General features: G+C 37.0%; 1 protein-coding gene across 1 annotated transcript; it reads right to left on the bottom strand.

Moving 5' to 3' along the window:
- LOC104754251 lies at positions 10,758–12,850 on the bottom strand. Its single transcript, XM_010476393.1, has 9 exons — positions 12,637–12,850; positions 12,461–12,557; positions 12,235–12,326; positions 12,072–12,156; positions 11,841–11,970; positions 11,582–11,775; positions 11,346–11,469; positions 11,030–11,242; positions 10,758–10,949 (listed from the first exon to the last, which is right to left on the bottom strand). Exons 1-9 carry the CDS (start codon positions 12,848–12,850, stop codon positions 10,758–10,760), a joined length of 1,341 nt encoding a protein of 446 aa, XP_010474695.1.

The following is an 18,513-nucleotide window of genomic DNA, read 5'->3' as shown; positions in this document are numbered from 1 at the left end:
CGCTCATCTATATTCTCAAAAACTCGGCCATTTCTGGCTTTCCATATATACCACAAAATCCATGTGAAAGCCGCCACCTGGGAGACCTGACTCTTAGGGCCCAGAAAATGATCCATATTAGCATACACGGACTCCATCGGAAATGAGTATGGTCCCACCGGTACCTGAGATAACGCCCAAACCTGGCATGCCGGTGGACAAAGAAACAACGCATGATTGACTGTTTCCTCTGCAGCACCGCAGCAAGCACAACCAAGATCACAAGCAATACCACGCCGACCTAAATTATGTGAAACTGAGATACACCCTTACAGGACCTGCCACATAAAATGTTGAATTTTTGGCGGACACCGAATCTGCCATACACTAGCTAAGAGATGTGTAATCTCCGGACCACCCCCAAGGGGCTGAAAAGGCCCTAAAACCGACATACATGCTGTATGATATCCAGACTTAACCATATACTTCCCATTCTTTGTAAAATGCCAACCGAGAGAATCTGCCTTCGGACAGCTACCTAAAGGTAATGCCCTTATCAATTCAACATCAACATGATCGAAATGCGCATTAAGCAAATCCATCTGCCATGAGTTTTGTTTGATGATCAATTAAGTGAGAAATTTTAAGAGAAGGATCCTTAAACGGACCCTTGCTGATAGCTGGTCTCGGGAATTGAGCCGGTATCCAGGGATCAGTCCATACAGAAATGGAGTCACCAGAACCAACACATTAAATAAGTCCTTTGTTAACCAGAGAGTGAGCAGAGACAAGACTCCCCCATCCATAGGAGGGGGAGTATGAACGAACCTGTTCCATGGGAGTCGACTTCCGATAATACCTACTTTTAAAGACCCTTGCGAACAAAGAATCTGGAGCCTCAACCAGTCGCCATAATTGCTTAGCCAATAAAGCGGAATTAAAGTCATCCACGTTCCGAAAACCCAATCCACCAAACTGTTTACTACAACACAATTTTTCCTAAGCTAACCAGTCCGATTCTGCATCCTTTCCCTAACAAAAGAAAAACCTTTGTTTTAGACCCACCTAAACTCTCCGGAAGCCCCAGATAGGACCCCATACCACCCAAGGTTGTTATTTCAAGTACTCCCTGCAGCTCCGCCTTTGTGTCCTCAGCAACCGTATGCCCAAACTGAATAGAAGATTTTGCAAAATTTATTTGCTGATCTGACAGCCTCATACTTCTGCAGAATATCCAACACTACCTCACATTGTTCTCTTTCGACCTTGCAAAAAAAGAGGCTATCATCCGCAAACAACAGGTGCGTAATTGGCGGACATTGATTGGCCACCTTAATTCCTGTAATCCGCTTATCCTCCTCCGCTTTCCGAAAATTTGCTATTAACACCTCAGTGCACAAGATAAACAGATGAGACAGCGGGTCTCCCTGACGTAAACCCCTCTCCGGAATTATCAAACCATTAGGTTGACCATTAAGAAGAACCTTGTATTCAACCGAGCTAACACAAAACATAATCCACCCAATCCATTTCTCCTCGTATCCCATCTTACGGAGTAACCTTTCAACAAACCCACACTCTACCCGATCATATGCCTTGCTCATATATGTTTTAATCGCCATAAACTTCCCTTTGCATGACGGATTAGTCCGTAAACCATGAAACATCTCCTGAGCAATCAGAATATTATCAGAAATCAATCGGCCGGGGACGAAAGCCGATTGAGTTTCTGAAATAAGCCCTGGTAAGAACGTCTTAAGCCGTTGGCACATGATCTTTGAAATAATCTTATACCCCACATTACACAAACTAATAGGTCGTAACTCTGTTATCCGGGTAGGCTTTGCCACCTTAGGAATAAGACAAATGTGCATTCTATTTAATTCCTTATCAAAAACTCCTTCTTCAAAGAAACCGTTGACCAATGCTAAAAGGTCCGTTTTAACAACCCCTCATGCCTTCTGAAAAAACAAAGCTGTCATCCCATCCGGACCAGGAGCTTTATCCGGATGCATCATAAATAGTGCCGCACGAACCTCCGCCTCAATGGTGGGGGCCTTTAGCCGCGCATTGACCTCGTCTGTAATAACCGTGTGAACCTCACCTAAAACCGCATCAAAAATTGTGTGATTAATTGTTGTGAACAGATCCACAAAATACGTCACTGCTGTGTTACAAATATCCTCATCCTCCGTCGACCAGACCTCGTGTTTGTCAAAAAGATTGATAATCCGATTACGGGCCCGCCTCTGCTTTGTTTGAGCATGAAAATATTTGGAATTTTTATCCCCCACTCTCATCTACCTATTACGACTCTTTAAGTACCAATATACCTCCTCATCCCGATAAGCCTCCCGTAATCGAGCATGTAAATCGGAGATGACCTCTATGGAAGTCGCATCATCCACTTGAGCCGCACCCAGTTGTCGTTTTAAATCCTCAATTGTATCCCTACCAAACGGGACTTGCAATTTGCGCCACCGAGATATAGCCCACCCACACCTCACAATTTTGTTACTTACTAGTATGGATCAAATGTATTTATAATAATCTATTAGGTATTACAAAACACTTCTTTGAAGAAGGTAGGAAAAAATAATAATTTCTGTTAGTGGGGGCTTATGGAAAATATTTTTGCATCTTGTCTTTTTGCATCCTATTATTAAAATATTATTGTTTTTTTTTGTCTCCACCGACTAAATCTGATTGTCTCCAGCAAAAAAAAGTTCATTCTTTTTTTTTTCAACAAACATTAAATTAAATTAAAAGAGAACTCCACGATTGGTTGCCCAAACAGGAGGATGAGAGATTACAAAAGAAGTTTCAGAAGGTAAAGATCTCGAAAAATGATCAAGACAATCTGCCCTTACATTGGACCCACATGGGATCCTAGAAAGGGTAAAGGAAGGGAAAGAAGATCTGAGCAAAGAGAAATCATCCAGGAGATTCGAAAAAGCGGGCCAATCTTCAAGCGCCTGGATCATCGCGACTAACTCCGCACAATCCGTCTCAAAAGCTCGACAGTCAACCCCAACCGCCATAAGGGACTCCATAGCCCAAATCAAAGCTTGTAACTCTGCATTCAAGGATGTAGGGCTGCGTCTAAGACTCCGTGCTCCGAGGAGAAGCGTTGAATCCTCACTATTACAATACCACCAACCGAGACCCTCAAAAGGATCCAAGTCTTTCCAGGATCCATCAACCTGGTAACGAGGAAACGAATCCCTAACCTCTAAAAAAGCTGAAAAAACCAGATATCTCTCTGAGAAAGATTTGGCCTCCTCCCAAAGTAATTTATCATTAGCTGCCTGATTTACAATATCAATTGGTCCTGCCTCTGTTCCCTGGAAAACTTTTTTATTCCTATCCTTCCTAATTGACCATAGAATCCAAGGTAGGCGGAAAGCTATATCTGAAACCCTGAATGAGACGGCGCTCGCCAGTATAAAAAAACTAAGTTCGAGTATATTGAACCATAGGGAAAGCCATCTAGGGCTAACGATACCAGAGACATCTCTCAGATACGTCGCAAAATAGGACACTCAAAAAGAGCGTGGTTTATAGTCTCTATCGCAGAATCACACCGTTTACACAGAGTATCACATCAGACACCCCGATGAGCAACTCGTTCCAACACAGGGAGAGTACGAGAAGCAATCTGCAAGAAAAAATATTGGGCCTTCGGGGGAACTTCAAGTTTCCAAGCTTGATCCCGAAGAGCCATACACGTCGGACCGTATTCGACTTCCTTAATTAATTCCCGAGCAAACCTATAACCCAATTTGACCGAATACTTCCCCGACTTAGTAAAATGCCATATTAAACGATCCGGTTTATCAGATTTACCAACCGCCATACTCCGAATAAGCTTTATATCCACTGGATCCATAAACTATTCGAGGATAGGCAAATGCCATTCCTTTGTAATTGGATTAATTAAATGGTTAACCATCAAACTGGGCTGTAATAATCTCCCCCAACCATTAGCTGGTCTTGGCCGATGATCCGGTATCCACGGATCCCGCCAAACCGAGATAGAACATCCAGAACCTATCGCCCACCTCGCACCTTGTTACACCAAGGCTTTAGTTGCATAAATACTCCTCCATGCAAAGGAAGGATAATTTGGTTTTTTTTGCCATAGGAGGATGTTTATTCCTAAAATATTGACCTTGCATCACCCGTGCCATTAAGGATGACGGATGATGAATTAGCCGCCAATACTGTTTAGCCAGCATATCATCATTAAATTGTCCCAGAGAATGGAAACCCAGACCCCCTTCACATTTGTCTTTACACATTTTATCCCAAACTACCCAATGCATACCTCTTGCTATATCATGAGACTTCCACCAAAATTTTGACATAGCACTCGTTAATTTAGACGTCAGCTCCTACGACAATTTATAACACGCCATAACATGGGTCTGGAGAGCTAGCACAACCGATTTAATTATAATTTCCTTACCACCTTTCGATAAGTACATTGCAGACCAACCATTTACTCATTCATCCAGACGATCATAAACATAGCTAAAAACTTTAGTTCTCGTGGTTTTCAGAAATTCCCAGATAAGAGCCCATACCGCCTTCCTTAGAAATACCGATAACTGATTTTAACTGAGTTCTTATGTCAGACGGAACCTTCTTACCAAACATATGAGAAGACTTCTCCAGATTAACCTCTTGTCCTCCGGCTTTACCATAATTACCTATAATTTCCATTATCATTTTACATTTGGTCGCCTCTGCTTTACAAAAGAATAGACTACCATCAGCAAATAACAAATGCAAAATAGTGGGACAATCAAGAGTGATTGAGATGCCCGTTAATTTCTTCTCCCGATCAGCCTTTTGAATATTTGCAATCAAAACCTCTGTGCAAAGTATAAACAAATACGGTGATAGAGGGTCCCCCTGACGTAACCCCCTATGTGGTACAATAGAACCCCGAGGCTGACCATTCATAAGAACTTGATACGACACAGAAGATACACACCACATAATCCAGGAAATCTATTTCCTATCAAATCCTAACTTAACCATAAGCGCTTCCAAAAATTCCCACTCGACACGATCATAGGCTTTACTCATATCCGTTTTGAAGGCCAGAAACTCCGAAGTACACCATCAGTTAGTATTTAGCCCATGAAACATCTCTTGAGCAACGAGAATATTATCGGTGATTAAGCGAGCAGAAACAAAAGCCGACTATGTTTATGAAACCAGGGATGGCAAAAACCGTTTAAGCCGAAAGCACAGTACCTTAGAAATAATCTTATAACTCACATTACAAAGACTGATCGGCCAAAACTCCGCCATAAGCTACGTCCAATTAATTTTAGGAATGAGACAAATATTTGTCTCATTTAAGCGCAGATCAAAGAAACCCGTACGGAAAAACTCTTTGACCAAAGCCACCAAATCCCCTTTTAAAGATGGCAAGAAACGTTGAAAGAACAAAGCTGTCATTCCATCCAGTCCTCGAGTTTTCTCCGGATGCATAGCAAACAAAGCTTTTCGAACCTCCGCTTCAGAGATAACCCTAGTTAAATCTCTATTCATACTCTCCATAATTTGTGGGGTAATCTCCTGAATCATCTCTGAAATACCCCTGACATCCGATTTCTTGAAAAGATCCTCAAAGTTTTTTGTAGCGATACTTTCCATATCCGATGTTGATTCATGCCAGACATTATCGACATCAAATAAACCAATAATCCTATTTCGCACCCGCCGCTGCTTAGTAGAAGCATGAAAATATTTTGTATTTTTATCCCCAACCCTTAACCAGAATTTTCTACTTTTTTGTTGCCAATATAATTCCTCATCACGATACGCCTCTTTTAATTTCCTCTCAATATCCCTAGTTAATTCTTTTTTTCTTATCATCTTTGACGTTCTGGTTTTTTCAAATCTATGAAATCAGAAGCTCTTTGTTATGATTCTTCCATATTTAAATCAAAAATAATAGATTAATTTAGATTTTACATTTAGATTTCCATATCTCCAAAATTCCATACCGTTTTCATCTCCACAATTACTCCTATGAATATAACAGTATCGGTTCCAGGTAAATAAATCTGTTCTTTCTGTTGTTGATTTCTTAAAATTGTTTCCGATTTTGATGTTGGGTTTCTGATGTCACATCATGTTTGAACTCACATACGGTAATATTAGTTGTGAAAATTTAGGAACATCACCATCTTCTGGTTTTAGACTTCCCATAAGATGATAATTTTCACCTTGTATAGCAAATATATTTGGGCCACGACCTTTGGCAACCGAATTTTCACAACAACCACCAAGTGAAGTAAAGGAGAATATCATGTTATAGGCTCGAATATTTTCTCTAAAATGTCTACTCAGATCATCGTCGTTTGTCAACAATGCGTACAACAATTCGGGTTGATTATGTAAGAGTGGCAATGTGACTGAACCTTGCAAACAACACTGAGAGAATATTGGTTGCCGTACTTTTCTCTGACGATTTATGCGTTCATCGTACCACATAATAGCACCACAATATTGACATGAATATTCAGGGTCACCATGGTCCAAATATTCTGCATTTCCAGAAAAGTTTCAATTATTAAGAGCGACATTAGTAAATCACATTAGGGATGAAAATATTTTGATACCTGTTTCTTTCTTTTTCCGTTTGCTCTTTCGTTTAGCCAGTTCTGTTGTGAGGTATATTTAGTTGAAACTTCATAGAAAATTTCAATTCAACATTAAATTAAAGACCAAAATATTTAGTTACCTGTGATTTTCTTCATACGTGAACTCTTTGGCGTTGCTGGTTCTGATACAATTTAAACTTTGATCAAACAAATCATTCATAATTGAAATAGTTATATTGAATTAAACTGAGTTTCAGTTTTTCACCTGTTTCTTTGTTTTTTCGTTTGCCTTTGCAGGTTGCGGGTTTAGGTGCTTGGAAAGCTTCGACCAAACTTTCATCGAGAATCCTTATGATTTCATATCCCTTTCTTTCATCCTTCGAAATATTAGCAAATTCTTCCGTCGTGAAAACATTTTCTGCAGGTGAGTCATCTTCTCTGCTGGCATTATACACTTGTTCTTGCCGAGCATGGTTTTCAACTGTATCTTAAACATGTGGTGAATTTAGGTTCCATAATTAGATGGTTATTATGTTGGACAAAAAATACACTGCATATAAATATACATGAGCTTCAATTTTTTGAATTCTCTCCAGATGGTTGTGTGTCTTCTTCCATAGGAATTTTAGAGAATGTGTTGTTTACGTTAGTACTACAATCATTGTCAGTGAGTTTCCCCCGTCTAGCAAGAGACTTTATAAACCTCAAAGATGTCCTTTCTCTGAACTGGATTGGTACTCTTGTAGCTGTATGCAATATTTTAAAACATAGCAGAATCTTACTATTTTACGGAGTAGACAATTATGTAATCATTTTTTTTTCTCTCTCGATAAGTTGTTAAGAAGTATAAACAACATACCTTGTTTGCTGTTTATGGAGGGAGGAGTTATGTCACAATAGTCTTGAACGACTGTTTTTATCTTGCATGGTGGTGTTTCTCTGCTCTCTGAGATGTGTGTGTAATCTACTAGTTTTTTTTTTTTATTTGGACCATCGATCAAATCATGTAGGGAAGTGATCCCTGATTTTTTATGTGATCCTAAATTTGTTTTAAATTATGTTGTGATATAGCTATGTCTACCACATAAATACTTGATATACACAAATAATTTTTGGATTATATGACCAACTATTACCTTGTGATGTGCAGGAAGTGGTAACATCTTCAATTCTGGTAAGTGTTTTCCCTTTCAGTGTAGGTGTTTGCGGTGTTCTTTCTAATCCGAGTAAATTTGTAACATCTCTCAAAACGTTCATTTCGATTCTTTTGGCCCTGAATTTTGATTCTGTTTTTTAAAAAAAAGGATAGTTAAGTTTTGAATTCACGTATACTAAATTCTTTGCAAATAAAAAAGGACTTGCACATTTACAAACCTTTGTAAGTCATCTTCTGAGGGGGTGTTATTGTCGCACTTTTTCAGATTTCGGAATCATTCTTCCTTTTTTCCTTTGTCAAATCATCAAACAAACGTTTGAAAATTGATTTGAGATGCACAACTTTGCCGTTTTCTGGTTGCAAAGGATCACGGTTCTCATCATTAAAACTTGATCTTGCACGCTTTTGTAATCCAGACTGTGAACCTATAGTTAAATCACACCTAATTTCTGATTTCCTCTTCTTCATTTTGATCTATATGAAATAATGTAATCGTAAATTACAATATGTGAGTTCAATATATTTTTTGTTTGATGAATGAAAAATATAAGAACACTGACCTTGCGCGCGTATGGTTGTGTTTCTTCCTTAAAGCAGGTTAGCGTCGAAGTAGTCAGCTTAATGTGTTTGCAATAATAATAGTATAGATATTTACTTTCTCATTTTGCACCTTAAGATTTTCTGGATGTTTTTTTTTTTTTTATTTTGGGAAAGAATTATTCATGTGGTACGTGATTCCTGTGACATATTCTTTAATGCTTGTATATGTTACATGATTCCAGTGACAAATTCTTAAATGCTTTAAATATGTTGATTAATTAGTAACTAATTTCTAATTACTCAAATTTTAATTACTTTCCAATTTTGCACCTTAAGGGAGGTGTATTGAACTGAGGATTTTAAGAGATTTTGGGGTATTTTAAATCCCCCGTTATTCAATTAGTGATTTTTTAAAATAATCTGAAATCCTATGTTATTGAATGTGAAATTTTTAAAAATCATTTACAATCTCTTGTTATTCAATCAATAATTTCTAAATCTCACATCAAATCTACTGTTAATCAAAAAATCACAATTTGTTTTAATAAAATCTCCAGAATGTGATTCTAGGAGACTTTTCTAACATTTTTAGTTAAAAATGATGTCTTACAAAATCACACCTCTAGAGGTGAAATTTTAAAACATCTGTTTAAAAAAAACTTCTTTAACACTAGTAACAATTTTTTTTTTTTGCAAACTCTCTCTCTCTCTTTCTCTCCTCACGTTCTCTCTTTCTCTCTTTAATCTGGAAAAATCCTAAAAACATTTGTTGATGTGTAATAAATCCCATTATAAGTTACTGATCGCTCGGGAAGACAACTTTTTCTTGGGTTATCCTTGATGATGCACTAAGGTGAGTCTTGTCATTGTTGTTGAAATGGATGGTAAGCGTTCTGCAAATTCATCATAGACAAGGTAAACTGTCTTGTATCTTGATTCTTGAGCAAACTTCAAATGGTTTTAGATACTTTTGATTTTGCAAACTCTGTTTTTTTGGATATAAAAAAAGCCAACAAAAAAAAAATTGCAGATTTGTTGCGTCTGCTTTCGGTCTGTAATTTTTGTGGATAATCTCTAGTAGAAAGATGGTACTTTCGGTCTGCTTACGGTGCATTAAGCAACACAGCCAAGAATCAAATACATGGACATATGGTTTCTCATCATCATCTTGTTGGAGCAAATCAGACCGAAAACAAAGGAGATGAGTATTGAAGCAGTCGTGTGTCTTAGTTGGTGTTGGTGTTGAGTCAATGTAAGTCCGAGTCTTATGGTAGTGCTTAGTGGTTTGATTGAGTCATGTAGTAGTACATAGTTGTTCTGTTTTTATTGAGTCTTGGAACTGCAATTGTAAGGCTATATAAGCCATGGGTCTTGTTTTTGTAATGAATTAGAGAAGTTATTCACAGTCCAAAGCAAAATGTTTCTGTTTACAATTACACATTTTGTGGAAGAATCAGGTGTAGGATCTTGGAGATGACGTTGAATCAAGTTTCTCTCAAAACCCAAATCACCTAAAATTCTATAATCAAATCTCACCAAATACCAAAACCCAAATCTCAAATTCTATAAATTCTAATCAAATCTCCTAAAATTACAGTCAAATCTCCCAAAATTCTGAAATATTAAAATCCCAGCAAATCTCCTAAAATCCTCAGTTCAATACACCCCCCTAAGATTTGCTGGATCGTTTTTAAATTTTGGGAAACAATTATTCATGTCGTACATGATTGCTGTGACAAATTCTTAAATGCTTATAAATGCTTATATATGGTACGTGATTCCAGTGACAAATTATTAAATGCTTTAAATATGCCGATTACTCAAAATTAGCAACTTGATCAAATTACTCAAAATTAATTATGTTTAGTTTTTCTACAACTATTATCATATATTGGTAATAAGTATCTATCATTTACTTTAACTTTCCTGTTAATAGTATAGATTTGTGTCAACTCAATCACACATTGACAAATCCTTATTTCTTTTACGTTTCCTTGATAGCATTACGTATTTAACTCTCATGTTACGTATTAGGTATTATTAATTTTTTCCTCTACGTTCTTTGGTGATGGAGTTGTTAAGTTTTTTACAATCTTTCATATTCGACAGAGTTTACTGTCTTATTTAAGACATATGTATAGTTAGTCCAAAGAATTTGAAGTCCTTTATTTAAAATGAAATAAAGAACTTCATAGTCACACGCTAATATAGAATAATTATTGTAAATTGACCCAAATTAAAATACACCTGACTTTAGAAGGGAAATAACACTTTTATTCCATAATGAAATTTAAATCCAAAATAAGAAAAAGAAGAATTCAATAACCATAACCAAGTACTTTAAAGGGAAGATTAAACTGAAGAAAATTGCACTTATTATAAAAGTTGCTGGCAAGCATAAAGGTCGACTTCAAAATACTCCAACACACGCATCCAAAGAGAACTACTCGCATCGATAGTCACTCTGCTGGACCTTTAGCTCCTTCATTGTCAATGTCCGCACTGATATTAGTAACACATTTTTTCTTGGAGGAAGACGAATGGTTAGACAAATCAGCATATGCATCTTCCTTTCTCTTCGAAGAAGGAGTAGTTGGAGATGTCTCTAACCCATCTTCAACCTCGGTGCGGTATGTTCCAACAGTATGACCCTATGATGGTAAAGTGTAAATTTAATATTTACATTAAGAACCAATCTAAACATAATATTATAACATTCTTGTTTACAAACCTGATCAGTAGACACAATTGAAAAGGGATCAATCATTTGCTCATAATCCTCTATGTTTTCAACATGGTCTGAATTGCTACCAGCTTCAACCAAGGATACTTTGTAAGTATCTTTCCCATCATTAATGTTACCCTTGTCAATGGTGGCAAGAAACTGGTAGCTTTTACCAACCAAGGACTTCAAAGCTTCAGGAATATTGGCTGGGTCTTCAATCTACAAATATTTAATAGACATTACCTCTCACATTTTTTTATTGCAATCTTATAAATATATATAAAAAAGTATAACAATAAACTTTATATGCTTTGTAACATACCTCATCAAAATTACCATCCAATATCTCCGAGGCAGTTTTTTTCACAAGTTTTTGAGCATTATTACCCCACAACATAACCTTAGTCTTAGCAGTGTTATCCATAACATCAAGAATCAACTTGTACCTTTATTGTTTAAGTGAAACGTCGACATTAGGGAATTTTCGATATATATTAAAAACATCAAAGAATGTGTACCTTGGTAAAACTAAATTTCCTATAGTCAAAGAATATGTACATTGGTTGAACTTTCGTTGTGTTGTCATTGCAATGATTACAACAAAACAAACGCTTCTTCACCTTGCTTGGAGGATCATTTTCTTTCTTGGGAACCAAATATACAGTTTTATCACACTTGATACATGTGAAGTAATACCAACCGAAATCCATGTCTATGTTGAAAATACTTCCCATGATCTTAAACTTACCCTCCTGATATCAAATACTAAGTTAAAAATATCTATTTTGATTTTTTTAAAATATGTAAAATTTCTCACCATAGTAGATTCCTGTAGCTCGGAAATGGTTCTCCTCTCAAACTGATTGAAATAATCAATCTTCTTCTCCGCTTTTGGTTCAGCAGCCTTCGGTTGTATAAAGGCAATAGATATTCCATCTTTTGGAAAACTAAAGTATTATATATGAATCAATATGTTAATAGCTACGAAAAAGTATTAATTATGTACTTGTGAATCAATATGCAAATGATGAACACAAAAATAACTTACTTCTCGACAAAATCTAGGACTCCCGGATAATCGGAGTTGATCAGCAACAAAGACATATCATACGCATTTGCTATGGATCTTTCACCTATAGCATCCATAATCCACAATTTTGATACCAATATTTGTTTAAAGGGATAAATCTATAGAAACGAAATTTTATTACCATTAAATTGATTTATCTTCGCTAGTCGGAGTAAACAGGTAACAATGTTGTTGCCTGCGTTCTCACCAGCAGCCCACATGGTATCAGCAAATCTATCCCACAATGTAAGGCGATTATCAGTGCAGATTTAAACAAAATCTTGTAATATACTTAAATATATATATATATATATATATATATATATATCAATATATATAAATAATGTTATAAATAATTTCCATATTACCTTGTGTCCCGTAGCTCCACCTCCAATCTCTTAGAAACCTTCCCATTGGTATCACTTGATTTCATCACACCAATGTTCACGACTTGGCCAACCACATCTACATGAGTGTAAATAATGAAAATCATATAGTGATATGTATTGAAATAATTATTTACAAATTTATTGGGTTAACATACCGATTAAGATGTTTTCATTGAGACCATCTTCAGCAGTTATGCTCTCAAAGCTCTGCAGGTCCAAATACCAATCAGTCGACAGCGAAGGAGATCGGCTTACTATTGTGGTGTTAGTCAAGGACATCTTGAAAGCATGGTTTGTTGCCTTATACTTTCCCATAGACTTAGTCAGCTGAAAATTCTCCAGAAACCTCCACTCTCCAGCAACTATCATTTTGTGGAACTTGTTAACATGATTTTTTTTTCACAGTGGCATGAATTAGAGTTCCCTATAGTCAGCAAATAATATATTATTAGTCACGTAATCATATATATGGGTTTAACAAATATAAGTAGTTAGAGTAAATAAATATAATCTCACCTCAACATCTGCTAAGATCATTTCTAAGGCTTCCCCAGTGTAAATCGTATACTGTCTCCACGAATGAACGATCCGTACTTGGATCTTCCAACTCGTCTTGAAAGGTGGGTATGTTTAAAAAATGACACCTATATTTAAAAAATGTGGTATGATTATTTCGAGATAGAAAATAGTAATAGAAATTTGGTGTATCATATGCAATATTTGATATTTTAAAGTTGAAATTAAGATTTTGATCCAATTTTATGATCTCGTCTCATTATCTTTATTTTTTTGTCATGTTTTTTAGACAAAGTTTTTATAACTTAAATTACTCGCTGTCATCTCGTAACCAATAACTCTTTAGTTACCATAAAATTTGGATCGATATGGCAATAGACCCGAAAAAATGTAAATCGGATTTTTTGACAGGTTAATTTTTTATCAAATCCGTGAAATATCAAATAGACGAAAATCGTCAAAAAAATAAAAACTCCTAAACCGGGTGATGTCAATTTTTCAAGCGGGTCAAATTCGTCCCGATAAGCAAGTTGATGAACTAACTATCCAAATTATTTGATTTCATCCCATATTTTACCATAATAGTATATATAACATTTGCTATTTTCCAAATTACCAGTTTACGTTTCGTACCCATTTTCTTGTCCAAATATTTAGAATAAATATGTCAATGAAAAATTTCAAATATATTACCAACCTATCCCATCTTATATATATATATATATATATATATATATATATTTCTCTCAAACAATGCTTTTAAACCCGGTCCAGACCGGCTGGGCAGAACGGTCTAACCGTGACCTGGTTGGTGTTCCAGTCTGATGATACGTAAAACACGGCAAAAACTGGAAAAACGACTAAGATCCAAAAAGCATGGTTAAACCGGTGTGCCTGTTAAACCGGATCAACAGATCTTTGAAACCCAATTTTCATGCTAACGTGAAATTGTTATTTCTTGGATAAAGTATCTAGTTCTTTTTTTTTCATATAATCTGATGTGGGACTCTACATAACATTTCTAAAATCAATGGTAGTTTTTTTTTTGTCTCTTTTTCTCCTGTTATGTGTGTCTAATTGTTTGTCTAATTAAATATTTTTCAACAGGAATCCGGAATTTCCATTAAATATTCGAAGATAAATGATCTATGTATGCTACAGTTAAAAATAAATGAACCTCTTATTGAAAGTTCAACTTTCTTTAATTTAATTTTCTATTATTCAATTAACCGGTTCATACTTCATAGTATATGTTTGATCCATGTATTCTCCATGAAGCATAAATTATCAATGCATGCTTCTAATTATAATGACTATGGGTCCAACTGGTGACCAGTTAAAAAAAAAGAATTGAATGGAATGTGTTGTTCATTGTTGTTCCTCATTTTTGTTACCATTTAAAAGTATTTTTTTTTTGAATTTTAACATGTGGCGCCACATTATTCCTACTGATTTTATTTTTTTAAGAATCGTAGAAGAAAATTTTTTCTTTTCAAATTTGATAAGAAATAAATTTTTCTATTCATTCATGTTTTATCATTTTTTCTTTTTCATATCTTTTTTTTAATTCTTATTTCTCATTATTATTTTTTGTTCCCCGGTAGGTTACCAATCGGAGCCTATGAGTTTTTATTTTTAATGGGTCAAAGAAATTAGTATTCCCTTGGCTTTTTAAAATTTCTAAGGAGCATATATTTTGTCTTTTAACTTGGTGGTTAGTTTTCATTTTTTTGGAATTCTTAGTTTCGCTCTTGTCTTTTATAGTCTTTTTTGTTCTCGTTCTATAGTTAAAATAAGACATAAATGAAACTATTTTTATTTCCCGACCGATAAAACCAAATCAAATAATTTGAAATATATAAAATTTTGAATTTAGTTGTTTGTTATTATGGAACAATTTTAAATAACTTTCAAAATCTCGTAATTAATCATTGGTATTTTAGGACAATTACAAAGAACTAAAAATTGTAGTTTAATATATTACGGGTTTAACTCTAACTTTTTATATATATGAAAAAATTTATAGAGTTAAAATATTAATATTACTTAATTTTTTAATAGAGTTTAAATATTATAATATTTTAAACTTTAGATGGAGTTTAATTATTTATAATAATTTAAACATTCTATAAAATTTCAATATTTATAGTATGTGTACCTTTCAAAAGTTTCAATTTTATAATATTTGAAACTTTTTTCTGTTTTTGTCAACAAAAAAAAATCAACTCAAATGAACCAATTTGTGGGAAAATTGTTTACAAATAAAATATGATGCGGAGAGAGGCGCGTTAGGCGTGCCAAAGAATCCGCGCAAACATTAGCATTTCTAGAAACCTGAACCAAAGAAAAAGAAGAAAACTCCTCCCTGTCAATCTTGATATCGTCTAGGTATGTTGAGAAGGCGGGCCAATCATGAGGCGAAGACACCATCTTTACCAAATCGGAGCAGTCCGTGATAAAAACCACCTCCCGGAAATCATGGCCAATTATGCATCGCATCGCCCAGATGAAAGCTTCCACTTCTGCATGTAACAGAGACAGACTATGCCAGTAATTGGTTGCACCGTGAATCGGGGGTGATCCTTGTGAAGAAGTACAAACCCATCCTGCATCTGCAAAAACATCAGTCACTTTCCAAGATCCATCCACAAAGCACCGATGTCTAGAAAAAACCGACGGAAGGGGAGCATTGTAGCCCTCGAGAAGTTTTGAAACTTTTTAAAAATAAATACTAAATATTTTGAAACTTTGAAAAGTTTTATACTCAAATAAAAAGCTGAATTAATTTTTAAATTTGGACGCTTGATAAATCAAGCCTTTGCTCCTGCGTAATTGAAAATGGTATATGTCCTATTTATAGTGATGTTGAACCATATTCCAATACATTTAGCCGATGTGAGACTCGACATACACTTTTCTATATCTTTTAATATATTGTAACACCCGCAAACCAATTTTTGCTATTTTGGTAAGGGTGTCGATTGACACCTTCTAGTGAGGCATCGATCGACACCAGTTGTGGCCGGTTTGGTCGGTTCAATTTTAATTGTCCGGTTTGCGTGGTTGGTTTAGGGAATTCCTAAAATCGAGTTTTTAGAGGAAGAAAACGACCTAGGGTTGTGTTGTTTTGTGTTATTCGCCGTTTTTGGAGAGAAAAACAAAGAGAGAGTGTTCTTGAGCTTTTGGGAAGAGATTGAGAGATTCCTTGCTGTTCTTGGGAGATCTAAGGCTGGGAAGGTGTTAGAAGCTTGCTAGGAGTGAGGGAATTCGTTCTTGTTGGTCAGAATCTTCTTGAAAGAGGTGAGTGCATGACCATGGCTTATCTAAGCTAAGATCTCTAGATTTTATGTGATTTGGTGCTTATGTGGTTGTTTCTTTGAGTTCTCTATGGTATTTTGTCGCTGTTTTGGCTGGGTTTGGCTTCTGGGAGTGCAAGGAGGGGATTGGAGAAGATTGGAGGCGAGATTCGGAGTTTTTGATCGAAGGAAATCGCTGCTCGGCAACGGTGTCGGTCGACACCAGTTGGGGTGTTGGTCGACACCAACGCGAGGACGGCTCGGGACTTTGGCGAGTGTCGATCGATGCCATGTGGAGGTGTCGGTCAACACAAACTAGGGTTTTCGGGAGTGTCGGGCAGGGTGTCGATCAACACCAGTATGGTGTCGGTCGACACCAGATTGTCAGTGTCGATCGACACCATATGGTGTCGGTCGACACCCTTCTTTCAGCTACACGGATTGTTGTGTGCTTTGTATACTGCCTGGTTTGTTTATTTGATTGTTGATTGTGGCTTGTAGAGATCTTATTTCTTGTGTGTATAGCCAGTAGATGGGAGGATTGCCTCACTGAGTGTTTATCAAATACTCATGCATCTCAATTTGTGTTTGTGGTGCAGGTAAAGGCAAAGTGTGATCGTGGAATCAAGGCAATGAAGAGGAGGATGTTCTAGGGACTCGATTGGATGTTGTCTGGCATTGCTAGGTTGCTAGAGTTGGGTCATTAGAAACATTGCTAGGTTGATGGTTCCTTGTTTCTTGTTGTTTGGTATTGGGATACTGCCTTTGCTATAATATTGGTTTGTTATTGGTTATTATTGGTTTATTATTGGATATTGATTATGTTATTCCGCTGTTGAATGTGTTGGTGGTTAGGTGGCTAGTGGGTATGGGACCACTAGCTGTAGTTTATTTTATTATATTATATTTATTATTTATTATTAAAAAAAAAAGGGTCGGTCGTTTCATTTTTGTATCAGAGCCCTTACAAGTTCTAGGTTTGGGTTCGCTAGGTTTCTGTTGTGATGTTTTGGATTGCATGTTTTGATTGATTATGTGAGTTAGTCAATTGTGTGTGGCATGGAGTCCTAGAACATCCTCTTCGAGCCTTCAATGAGATTCCACGGTGAGTTATTGTTATGTTTCTTTGTGTGGTATTGATATGTTTTATGCTTGCTAGCCTCTGTTCTTGGAAGATCAGTGGTTAAGGTGTTTGAGTTGTTGGTCGTGGACGGGGACGTGGTCGTGGTCATTGTCGGGCGGGTCCCGAGGCCAGCGAGTGTGTGGTCCAGAGTTCCACGAGGAGGTACGTCAGAGGATCGCAAGTGTATCAAGAGGGACCAGAGGGGGTTAGCCGGTGAGCATGCCGGTGGTGCTGGGAACCCAGGTGTGGGGTTGCAGCAGGTGGAGCCCAGGGTCGAGATGATTGCTTGGCAGATCGGTTGGCGTGCTGTTGGAGCGGTTACCGAGAGGGGTACCAGTGTAGGCTCCAGTTGTGCCGCATGTGGCGGGGTGCAGCCGAGGGCTGCGGATGTTGAGGACTTTCCACCTTATGTTAACAGGATGGAGCGGTTGTAGATGACCGGTATGAGATTATTCTCAAGGGGTATCTGACCTAGAGAGGCGGATAGGTGGACATATGCAGTTGGAGCAGATATTTCTCTGTTTGGGGGTTAATCCAGTTGGATATTAGAAGATTAGTGGGCAGGTGTAACATTGCAATGTTATACTCGGAACACAGGGTACTTTGTGTCGAGAGATGTTTATAGTCGTTAAGGATTGTTGCTCCTAAGGGGATGATTATTCCCCTGAATACCGATAGCTCGAGGGGCTGAGGGCTCCGAGAGTGGCAGAGGGGATGATGTTCCCCTGAGGGGATGAGTAGTTCCCCTGATACAGAGATCTTGAGGATTGTGGTCCCAGAGTGAGACGCTATAACTTGAAGACGCTGGTCTGAGAGTGAGATCGGTATGGCTAATTGGTTGCGACCTAAGAGAGGAAGAGTAGTGAGCAAGCAATGTATAGAACGTGAGTATGAACATAACGACGGAATGTAGACCTCGAGAGTGATGATGGTTTAATCTTGGATTTTAGGATTATGTTGGCCGGTGGGCCAGGGTTTTATGACCGGAGTGGTCAAGAATATGTGGCTGATGTGCCAGGATTGAGTGGCCGGTGGTGTTGGAGTCCCGGGAAGGAGAGTTGCAGCAGATATGAGCCGGTAAGGGCATGGTTGCCAGG

The sequence above is a fragment of the Camelina sativa genome, chromosome 2 (assembly GCF_000633955.1).
Source record: "Camelina sativa cultivar DH55 chromosome 2, Cs, whole genome shotgun sequence".
NCBI classification, from domain to species: domain Eukaryota; kingdom Viridiplantae; phylum Streptophyta; class Magnoliopsida; order Brassicales; family Brassicaceae; genus Camelina; species Camelina sativa.
Note: the sequence above shows the minus strand (reverse complement) of the source record. Positions and strands in the feature narration are given on the sequence as shown.